This window comes from Protobothrops mucrosquamatus, unplaced genomic scaffold (assembly GCF_001527695.2).
Source record: "Protobothrops mucrosquamatus isolate PMUCROS unplaced genomic scaffold, P.Mucros_1.0 scaffold869, whole genome shotgun sequence".
NCBI classification, from domain to species: Eukaryota; Metazoa; Chordata; class Lepidosauria; order Squamata; family Viperidae; genus Protobothrops; species Protobothrops mucrosquamatus.
This window is the reverse complement of record NW_015387124.1, coordinates 208,093-220,231: the sequence shown is the minus strand read 5'-3', so window position 1 is coordinate 220,231 and position 12,139 is coordinate 208,093. Positions and strand designations below refer to the sequence as shown.

The 12,139-nt window shown below is 35.6% G+C and overlaps 1 protein-coding gene across 1 annotated transcript in view; it reads left to right on the top strand.

Annotated features, from left to right (window-relative positions):
• Positions 1-12,139, top strand: part of ARHGAP31 (Rho GTPase activating protein 31) — a 96,816-nt gene that overhangs the window by 79,110 nt on the left and 5,567 nt on the right. Inside the window, exons 8-11 of the mRNA XM_029284725.1 lie at positions 1,048-1,172; positions 2,202-2,261; positions 4,765-5,490; positions 9,144-9,424. Coding sequence (XP_029140558.1) covers positions 1,048-1,172; positions 2,202-2,261; positions 4,765-5,490; positions 9,144-9,424 — 1,192 coding nt within the window. The remainder of the gene's footprint in view (positions 1-1,047; positions 1,173-2,201; positions 2,262-4,764; positions 5,491-9,143; positions 9,425-12,139) is intronic.

Below are 12,139 nucleotides of genomic sequence, written 5' to 3'. Positions count from 1 at the left end.
CGGTGTGCAGCCAAGCCCTATCAAAGAAACACTCCATCACCCATTTGATAGCTTCCATGAGTAAGCTTAGTGCAATTTTGGGAGGAAGAACCATATTCCCCAGCACTTTACAGATATGTCAAAACTTGGAATATGTGCTAAAAATACATAGGCTTTTCCCCTTAATTCTTCAACATTGCTGTAAGAAGGATAACATTAAAGCCCTGATCAATGTCAGTACCTCCAGTATCAGGCAGACAGATGGATACAGGAATAGTTTTTCTGTTTTGCTTCATTTCAAATGTTTGATCAGCAGAAGTGGAAGGCAAAGACTTGAGGCACCTGTGGTGAGACAGCCACCTACTGGTAACCTTTCCCAATTGCATTTGCAATATCTACCTTAATCTTCATTCTTTATTAGTGTAACGTATTCAATATGTCTATATTTTATTCTTATGCATAGTTAGATACCGTTGAAAGATGGCATAAGCTGTTATGTAAGACTTATGCTATCTAGCCTTAATGAAATTGTAATCGGTACTTTTTAGATACTTATATTGCTGTTGGCATGTGGCATTTGATCATGTTTCCATAATATAAATTAGGGTCCGAATAACCACATCTTTGTACGAGTAATAAATTCTGAATCCCATAAAGCATTAGCATGAATGGCAGACTGTACTGAACTTAGAGGCCTGACGTCAAATGTTATTTTACCCATAATTTTATTGGGTGGAGTTGGCCAGTCATAAAGGGCCATTTCCCACATCATACATAATGTAACATATATAATTAGTGGGAAAGGGAAAGCAGTCATTTTCTGGGTCAAACTGTCTAGCCTCTTGACTACTCTGATGGCAAGAGCCCCCTGTGTTTCAAATCAAAGCCTTCACACCATCTGCTACCTGATCCATTTTTTAGCTGGAGATGCTCGGCTACAACTGTGAAAAGCGGTAAAATAAAGTCTGAGAGGAAATGAAGGCAAACAAAAGGGACACATTAAAAACATATTAATCTTAACTGTTAACCATTGCTATTTATTTACAGATCTTTGATTTTATCTTTTAGGAGAAAATTATCCACAAAGTCCAAGAAATGGAAGTCTATTTTTAATCTGGGGCGGTCAGGATCAGAAGCTAAGACTAAACTGAGCCGCAATGGAAGCGTGTTTGTTCGAGGACAAAAAGTCTCTGGTAAAGACTCCCAATGGCCTTCATTAATATAGCTTATCTTTTCTTCCTTAGCTTGGCCTTGCCTAACAGGAAAAAAAAAATGTTCCAGCGTTTTGCAAAAGATCATTCATGCTAATAAAGTAACAAGGATTAAAAGCCAGTATGAACGATGCTTGACAACAGCATGGGGGGAGATTGCATATTTAACCTCTTGCATCATGCCAAGTATCGCTTCAGTAGGACAATAAAAGGCAGTCATATCCCAAAGCCTATGAAATTCTTGCTGTGAATACTGTCTATTATTTTACTGTGTTGAGCATGCATTTCTGAATTCGCTGAATGCATGCACAGGCAGAGGTCAAATGTGCGTCTGCCCAAGCTGTTACTAAGAATATGCCTAGGCCAGTCGTTTTATTAAGGAGTCCCAGAAAATGTGTCCATCTCATCTTGTCTGGGGTTTCTGATTAGAATCCTTATGAGATAATCAGTATCTTATTAAGGAAATGTACTGGCTCCCCTCCAACAATCCTTGTAGAGCAAAGAAGATACAATTACTATAAGTAGCTTTTAATTCTTGAAAAAAATATATTTACTACCAGATAAGTACCTTACATGAAGGACAGGTGTCCAAACAGTTGTCACAATGAGGAAGGATGAGGAAAATAATCCAGTCTTGATTAACAGCCCAACACTCTGCTTAGGGAGAAGATAGCGGGCTCCTTGAATAAAAGAACAATGCACAATTATTCATTGTTTATGAATAAGCAACTCAAAAAAATATTTGCAAAAATCGTATCTCTATTTTGGCAGATAAATATACTGAATAAAATGTGCCTTTTTTCATTGTGCTAAAAAAAAAGTTAAGAAAGCATCGCACCTCTTATACCTTGCTAGCTGGCAAACCTTAGGTTTAGCTACAAATTAAAGCTAGAGCTGTATGTATTCTCAGGATATTGAATCTTTTTTTGCTTTGCAGCTGCACTTGTTAAAAATGTTCATTTCCGTATGTGTGGTTATATTTCAAACATTTTACATCCTTTCTTTCTACAGAGAAAGCAACCATTCGACCAGCTAAAAGCATGGATTCACTTTGTTCACTTCCAGTAGAAGGTAAGGCTTGGTCAGTATGCATCAAATATGGAAAAGTCAAAGATTTACCCATTCTTTCAGCATTTTTATAGGAGAAGCTAAATTTCTGTAATTTTGATGGACCTACTGGATATCTGTTTATATTCATCTGTTTATTTACTGAAAACATTTTGTGGGGTTTGTAGCCTGCAAATGCAGTCTTGTTCATAGAATCAGCCGGTTGGAAAACCACCAAAAAGTACTTAGTTGGGTTATGGTCAGAGAGAGTGTTGGAGTAGTCACTTGCTTTTCTCCATCATCTTCTTTTTCTAGATGAACTCATAGTTCAAGAAAAAAAAGGCAGGATTTTCACTATTGTTTATGCAAAATGTATTCAGTTGCTTGAATAAGAGGAGTTTCTTTTAGGATACTTTACTCAAAAATTTATGCAGAGAGATTTGTCAATCTTAGGACAATTTATGCAGAGAGATTTGTCAATCTTAGGACAATTTTCTAGTCTGTGTGGTATCATCTACCACTAGCGGAGGCCATTTTCTCATTGTGGAATTTATGAGATGAATAGGAACAACCTCTCCACAGTAATCCATGCTTCACAATCTCCTATGCTTCTGAGATACACTTTGTGTGGAGCTGCTGTTGAAGATGGTTCAGAGTTTGCAATCTGTGCCAAAGGCAGTTACAAACTTGTAGACTACAGTACTTAGTTAATGCAAGGCCACTTAATATAAATTCTTAATAAACTGCATTATTTGACTCTGATCAACCCCAATTCAGATGATTAATTTTAATATATAAAGCTGCAAATGGTTTAGGATTTGGTTAACCTCAAGAAATGCCTCTCCCTTTATTTTTGTTTCTGTAACATAAAACATCTTTTCAGAAATAGCCTGTTTTAGGGATCATCCAATTACTAGAGGAAGACTGGATTCATAGGAATGCCAACCACAACTGTGGAACTTATTTTTCCTCAGAAATTAGATTGTTGTTAGTGTTGAGATACTGCAGTTTTGGGTCTTGGATTAAGGAATTCTAACCAAACCTTTTGATTATCTTTTGATTAAAAATTGGACCAATGTCAAAATAGGTTGATATTTCTTTTATTTTGATCAACATGGGAACATTTTTCCAGAGTGAAAGGTTGGCTATAAGAAATTATATTTAAAATTATGTTTAAAACAATCTAGAGACAAACCTTATTGTGGTTTTGTGGCAAGCTGTTGCTTTAGTGTATATCACACTAGTATGACTTACGGTATGTCAAGAAATATCTTAAGATAATGGACAACTGCAGTTTATGGGGGTAAGGGGGAAGGGGGAATAGTGAGAGAGTTTTTTCATATTTCTTCATGGGGGTGTGTGAAATCCACCTTAACAGATTCAGAGATGAAGAGGGAGACGGAGAGAGTGAGGAAATGTTGCAGAGATCCAGAGAAAGGTTGAGGGAAAATATACTGTAAATGGTTCTCTCATTTTCTTCCCTATTTCACCGCCTCCCAAGTTTTATATTTCATCCTCTCCATCTTTTAAAACAATTTTATGGCTGGTGTCCTTGGCTTAGAAAAAAAGATAGAGAATCAAGGAGGAAGCGGAACATACTCCCTTTACCCCAAGTTTCTCTTTTACTGAATATAATTTTCCCTATCTCTATTTCCAAATAGCCAGTAGATGAAATCCATGACTGGGATACACAATACAGATCTGCAGATACCAAAGCAGATCATGATGACTGCTTTTGAAATTATAATTGTAAAGGGGGAGAGCTTAGTGGTCTAACAGAAAATTGAATCTTGCCTAGCAAATAGCGTACAAGGAAAAAGCTCTCTTTAAGTCAGCCTGACTACTCTCAATAAAGTATTTACCACAGGATTATAGCATTTGTGAGCTGGCACAAGTGATAACCATAAATCATAATTTCACAATGCAAACTTTGTCATTTGTGTACTTGTATTTGATACGTTGATGCAAGTATGAAAGGCCAGAATTTTCATCATGATGTTGCAACACAATTCTCATCATTTTTTTCCTCATCATGGTTTGTACCAGGTGCTTATGTAAAAGATGTCCTGAAAGTTGGCTTTTTCTGGGCCATTATAAAGATGGAACAGACTTTTGAAGGGCATATTAATCTCTCTGTGCACTTTAAAAGAAATAGAGGATAGGACTGAAGAGTTCTATCTGGCCAAGAATTCAAACTAGCCTAGAATGAACATTCATGTAGTCCTCAGATAACTCCCAGATGTCCATTTTGATCCCAAGGTTGTACCATAATTTGTGGTATTAATTTTACTCCAAAGAAGCAAAATAGTATCAATCTACCATTATTTTTTTTCTTTTAAAATCCCTTTAGATTCTTCTTTCCCTGGTCCATAAATATGAGTGAGTCACTGCTTCACCAGACATGTGTCTGTGGCCATTCAATATTAAAAAAAAAAAGAAACAAATTAATAATCCAGGCCAAAAAAAGATTGATGATCTATGAGAGACCAGATTGGCAAAATTCATCTTCGTTTTCTTCTTTCCTTAGGAGAGGATGAAAAAAGTCATTTCAAGCGCACAATCGTGACTGGAGGGTTTTTTGTTCCAGTGATGAAACCACGAGTGGGAGGACCTAGCAGCTCAATTGATCTCAGCAAACAGGACACAGAGTGGGATCTCAAAGGTGCCATGAAAGGAGCAGAGGGAGGAGCAGAGGACAATGCAGAGAACCATATTCCACAGCCAATCCAAATGAAACCACTTCCTGAGCAACTGAAGGTATTCCGCCCCATTGAAGACCCTGAGAATGAGCAAACGTCCCCAAAGATGTGCCGTATGTTCTATACTTCAAATGATAGGACACCCAATTTGGGATTCCATGGGACACTATTCCCCCTGGAAGCATCTCCCCGTCACCAACATAAAGCCTTGAATATCTCAGAGCCCTTTGCTGTCTCGGTGCCCCTTCGAGTATCTGCAGTCATCAGTATCAACAGTACACCTTGTCGTGTGCCTGTTAAAGACAAAGCAGCTTTCTCTGGCCTTCAAGAATGTTCTTTTCTGGGAAAAGAAAGTGCTGTCTCTTTAGTCCCTGAAGATGACAACCATGACCAATTAGAGCATATTACAGTAAAGGAAGAAAAGAAGTCTGAGTCCAAATCCATAACAGGTAAGCTTAGAATAAGGATTGATGATGTTCCAGGAGATGTTGAACAACTTATCTCTAGCATGGCAAATGATCAAAAGTATGAGATTTATAATCCAACAACATTTGGTAACAGTTGTGCACCCTGATTTAGAAAAGACTGTAGTAATTTGTTCACAACAGAGACCCCCAACATGGATAATAGAAAATATTTGAACTATTGAGAGCAAAATATTTGCCACATGTGGTTTTTCACAACATTGCTTTCTTGGTGGGAGCATACCGATAAAAAGTGCCCGTTTCCCTGAGTACCTATTGCTCTCTCTGTCCGTCCATTCCTTTATTCTTTTTGCTAGTGAAAACTTAGATATATTTATAGTGGTTAAAAAAAACTAAAATTGGCAAAAGAAAAGCTAATTAACAGAAAAAAACAATCCTTGTCATAATTATCAATAGCAATTTAAAATTGATATACTCCTTCAAGCTTGTTAAATCACAGAGCAATACATTGTGGCATCTTAGCATTTTTATAATATAGAGATTTTTCAAAATAATAGATATCAATCTTATATCCTGGCTCTGTTATTTAAAATCAGAAAAGTAAGGTATTTTTTTCCAGTTACATAAAATTGTTAAAAATATCCTGTGGAACAGAGTGTCTTTAGGAACACATGAGTGACTTTGTATTGGAGATCCCAGAGCCTGAGGATGTTATGAAAACCTTGCCTGCAGTGATACAGCTGGAGTGATCTTTTTACTTAGTTATTAATGGAACAAAAGGGAAGTCTCAGTAGTAGACTGAAATTAACTGTCAAACAAGTTATTACGTGTACTTGGAAGAACATGAACACAAAAGGAAGTTTTAGAAAGGATCAATTGAAGCAGGAAAGCTCCTGGCAAGTAATGGGTTAAGCTTCCCAAATTGCTTTCCTCTCTAAATCTTTTTTCATTAAAAATATAATAAAAAAATCAGAGTGTCGCATTTTATATGTCTATTTTATAGATCTAGATTTCCTTTTAAATCAGATTACTGCAATATCCTGAACCTCTAAAGCAGATGCTGGCAACACAGTTTCCAAGAGTTCTAGGGTGTCTATTACATTCTAAAATATCTATAATGATTCGCCAAATAAATGAAATAATGTTTTTGAATAATTAAATGGCCAGTTTTCAAAGATTCTGATGTTCAGAGATCTCATGGCCAGTTTTCAGAGATTCTGGTGTGAGATCTCATTAAATTCTAGACTTCTTTTGTAGATATCACAAGAACCCAGTGGGAGGTTGCAAAGATAATGATCTCATGAAAATTTAGGCAATAAAAATATTCATGCCATCATTGAAGTTAAAAGCCTGAAACTGTTAAAAACTCTATACATTTAGAGATGTTGGAATATGAAGGATCATGACTCCTTGCCAAAGCATACACTATATATGTAAAAGAACCCAGATTCAGTATGTGCCACATCCAGTGAGATGGCAATAATGTTAAATGTATGAAAAATACTGGAGGAGCAAGAATAATTATTGGCAAAATGTAGGTAGTTTCATGTATCTGTAGAATGTTCAAATCAGGGGCACACCAGTATATACTGTAGAGAAGAAATCATGGCTTATTACATATAATTATGCTGCCAAGCATACTTAGAGGGCATTGTTCATCTCACAGCTGTATAACAGTTCAGGCACAGTTGACTTCAAATTATCTGTCCTTAAGATAAACTCAAATTGAGAAGTGCATAAATCCAGTAACAAAATAAAGATGGCTTCCATTCATAACCAAGATAGAAAATCATTTTCATTTTAAAAACCAGACATATATATCTGTCTGGAAGTTTCATTTTCAGGCTGTTTTTCTTTCTGTTTACTTGTCCAAAGAAAAAGCATGCTAAAGCATAGATTTGAACATTTCCATTTGCTGTTCTATGCAGATTATTATTATTATTATTATTATTATTATTATTATTATTATTAATAATAATAATAATAATAATAATAATAATAATAATAATAATAATAATAAAGTTGGAAGGGATCTTGGAGGTCATCTAGTCCAACCCCCTGCTCAGGCAGGAAACCCTACACCATTTCGGACAAATGGCTGTCCAGTTTCTTCTTAAAAACTTCCAGTGTTGGCGCATTCACCGCTTCTGGAGGCAGATTGTTCCACTGGTTAACTGTTCTAACTGTCAGGAAGTTTCTCCTTAGTTCTAGGTTGCTTCTCTCTTTGGTTAGTTTCTACATGTTGTTCCTTCTCTTGCCTTCAGGCGCTTTGGAAAAGCGCCTGAAGGCACTTTTCTTCATTCTGAAGAAAGATGTCTGATTAATTCACTAAATTTCATAAATGCATGGACATTCATTGTTGTAGACATGGTTGAATACTGCCACATTTTAAAAGAGATGGGGTGTATATAAGCTTATTGAAATTATGGTTAACTCTGTGTTGATGTGTAGTTAGACACTTCCACAAATCTCTGGGAAACGTGGGGCTAATCTATGTCTCCACAAGGTGGTTTTATTACTTATTATCACATGGGTCTTTAATCAACCTCTTGAAAGACTTTAAGCATAGCTGATTTAGTTATCATGAAGAGGCCTTTTGATCTGCGAAGATAAAACACACCCATTCATGACAGTATAGTAGGGTTTCTATCTTTTTTATGTTTTTAATTAAAGTTTTACAATGCATATAAAAATAACACAAACTAATAACAGAAATGGTAAAGAAAACAAAAAGAAAGAAAAAAGAAATAATACAGAAACCATAAAAAAATAGAAAGAAGATTCCAATTTAGTTGCATCAAATAGCAATACAATTGCAAAATTCACCCTTATTCTATTATTACAAAACAGCTCACTTTTTTCTATTATCCAGGGTTTTTTCATCAAAATCACAAATCATAAGTACATTTTTTTCTGTTTCATGCAAAAGGTCCATAGGTTTCCAGTCAGCCAAAATGTAGACATTGTTTTTTTTCTCTAATCAAAGAGATTAATGTAACTATTTCCATAATATTCACACACCATTTCTCCATTATAGCTTGTGTCAATTGTTTCTACTTTTGAGTATAAAGAATCTCATTCCACAACTTTTTTTTCCCAGCTGCTTTTCCATTAGTTCCCAAATGAAAAGTCTCTGATTTCAGTTGTACTTTAACCTTTAAAATCTTCTGCATTAATCCATGTATTTGTATCAAAAATGTTTTGGCTTTCTTACATATCCACTAAGCAAGATAAAATCTCCCATCTTGTTCATATTTTCAGCAAAGGTTTGAAAAACTTTATATATTCTAGATAATTTCTCTGATAACAAATATAAATGATACATCATTTTATAAAAAGTTAGCTCTGAGATTAGAATGTAATGTAAATTTCAGTCCTTTCAACCACATATTTTCCTATAGTTCAATTGTATCTTATAGTCAATTTTTTTACTCATTTTATTATACATTCTTTTAACTTGCTCTTCTACTGTTTCATATTTTAGCAAAAATTTTAGAAATGACATGTTCATCAGAAAAGACAGCGTTCTATAGCTTTCAGCCCCAGATAGGGTTGCCTAGCAATTTGAAGCTGCCATCCCAGTATGATGCCTTCCAAACTGGAACTATCACTGGAACTATTGCCATAACACTGGAACTATCACCATATGCAGTCAGTCTCATATTGAGGAACATTGATTTAGAATAGTTGGCCTTTTAATTATACAGTTTCTTCTTCTTCTTTTGATTGTTTTCTTCTTCTTCTTATAAGATTTGTATATCTGCCTTTTGTTTTTTATATAGATTCTACTATTGAGAAAATTGCCATTGTTAAGAAGCTGGAGTCTGTAAGTATCCCTCAAGCAACAGTGGAGACAATGAGTGGTGGCAACAACTGCAGCCAACCTTTAAAAGATAAGTTCCCCCTGGAACAGAACCCCCTGGTTATAATCTCTGCAAGCCAGCAGCAGACAGATAAAGCAAGTCAAGACCAGTTTGAGGCTAAGGACATATCAGAACAAATTTGCTGGCCAACGGAGCCATCAATAGATAAAGCAGAAGATAAATCACATCTAAAGGAATTGGTAAGGAAAAGTATTGAAAGTCTTCTTTGGATGTTATGTTGTTTGACCGTTTTGCTATTTTATGAAAAAGACACCAAGTATTCTTTTCTCAAGTATTATTATTGATACCACCTGTAATACTGGACATTTTTACACAGTGTATTCCAGATTTAAACATCTCCCAGACTGAATCAGGATGATTTGGACATAATAAATATATAAATTCATCCAAATTAATTTGATTCTGAACTAGCTCTGGCTTTCACTAATGATTGTGAGTTTCATATGTATACAAACACACTGCAAGGTCTAAGAATTGATCTAAAGATAATCTAAAAAATGTCTTTCCACAAAACCGAAAGAAAAGCAATGTTGTTATTCAGAAAAGTTTCAGATTGCATGGATAGGCACACCTCTAGCCTACTTGTAACTTTCTTCACATTTGTCCATTAAAAGATAGAAATGTATTGGTTTGATTTTCATCTCAGAAGGGTAAATAAAATGTCTGAAAATGTTATTCAGTTCCACAAATAAATAAATTAGTCATTAGAGTGCCCTCCATAATACTGTTGTTGTTTTTTACAAGAAACCTCTGAACCATTTTTTTTAAAGAAATTGAGCTGCCTTCATCTTCTAATAAACTTCAACTTCAACAAATTTTCATCCAATTAATTGAACATTAAACAAAATAAAACCCTACGACTGTTTGTTCATTTTTAGTAATAGCCAAGAGGGGATTTAAATTTCAGTTCCAAATTCAATTCAGTCCCCAAAAAGAACTGAGGTATTCTAAATCAACTAGACTAGAACTATTTTTGGGGGAGGAATCAAAGCTCTTTTTCACTCATCACTTACTAATAACTCCCAGCCTTGCTTCCTTTGATTAAAAAAGCTCCACAAGTCTTTTTTCTTCTTCTTCTTTGCCCAGAAATGTGGCCATTGCCAAATGTTAAAGCCACCACACCAAAGTTATGGTTTTGATCCCAATTTTATGTTTCCTGCAAATAAATTTATCACTACTAAACAATTACCGTATTTTTCCATCTATAAGATGCACCCTTGTATAAGACGCTCTGGCAGGTGAGTTTCTCTGCGCCGATCAGCTTTTTGGCGGAGCGCCGAACAGCTGAGCTGACAAATCCAGAAGTTCGGCCGGCTGACGATCTTGCCCCCTCCACCCTCCCGTTAGTGGCAAGCCCACAGGGGCTTGACACCTGCACCAGGCAGCATGGCAATCCACACAGGCATGCCCTGGGCTGCAGAGGTTGCCATTATTTTTCCGTGTATAAGACACTGCACTTGTATAAGACACACCTGATTTTTGAACAGGGTGTTTGCAGGAAAAAATAGCGTCTTATACACGGAAAAATATGGTAGTTCATGCTATTTCCTCTGAATTGGATTTCCTTTGGGACTCTTTTCAGGATTATTTGGAAACTTCAGTTAAATTAAAATAGAACTGCAAAATTGGACTGGCTAGTATGAACCCTTGATTCCATTTCACTGACTACAGGGTCATTTCTAAGTTTAAGTCAAGGCTGCTGAGCTGATTTTTAAAGCAGTGAATGGCTTGAAAACAAATATCTCAAAGGAAGAGTCTTCCTGATGTGTCTGTCATCTTTCAAATTCGTCGTTCAGGATTTTTGCCAAGATGAGTGAGCTTTGTGGTTAGCCACAAAGTAGAGGCCTTTTCTCTCTTTCCAGGGAGGCACATTTGAGCCTCCCTTAATTTACTGTCAAGGTCAAAACATTCCTCTTTATTAAAAATGTAAAAATAATGTAAAATATCTATAATGTATATATGTATTTATATATTTATATCTATATCTAGTGTAAAACATCTATAACTTGTAGTAAGTGAGCCTTTTTAGTATCTCTACAGTGCTACTTATTAATTGTACCCTAACTAATTTTACATTTTTAATAGCAGCATTATCTGTCATGAAAATACCAGTTAGTGAATGGATTGAAGTAAAATAAATAACTGAAAAACTTTATATTAATCAGCATTCATAGCTGATTTTCAGATATCTACACTTGCCCCAAATTCTTCAGCCTATTGACCCCCTTCATGAAACTTCATATTGCTCATTGATCTCCAAACATGTATTTTATGAAAATAATTTAAATACTATTTTATCTAATAACACTATGAATAATAACTATGAAAATGGATAGTCCCATCAATCCTGGGGGCGGAGGGTTAATATTCAGCACTTTGAAGAACCCTGGCCTAACAGTTTTGTTTCTTCTCCTTCAAATCAGCATTGACTCTTGGCAACTGCCTGGACAATTGCCTCTAGCTTTCTTGGCAAGATTTTGGAAGTGATTTGCCATTGCCTCCTTCCTAGGACTATTAGAGAGAGATTGACCCTCAACTGGCTTTGTATCCCTAATGTGGGATTAGAATTGATGATTTCCCAATTTCTAACCTGGTGTCTCACCACTACACTGATTGTTTGGCCTAACAGTAGACTGAAATTACCTTGTTGGGAAGCTAGTTGATATATTTCTGCATTTGCCATAGTGTGATCTATACAGGAGACCCCAATAATAAAATATTGCAAAATATTGTTCCTATTCATAGATCATCTGCAGACTACTCCATTTTATTTCCCTGATCATTTTTAGCTCTTAAAATACCCAGCTACTAAAGAGCTATGGTTGAAAATGGTTGTCTTCCTGCTATCATATATGTGAGCTCCCTGGATGCATCAGTTAGGTTATTCTGTGACA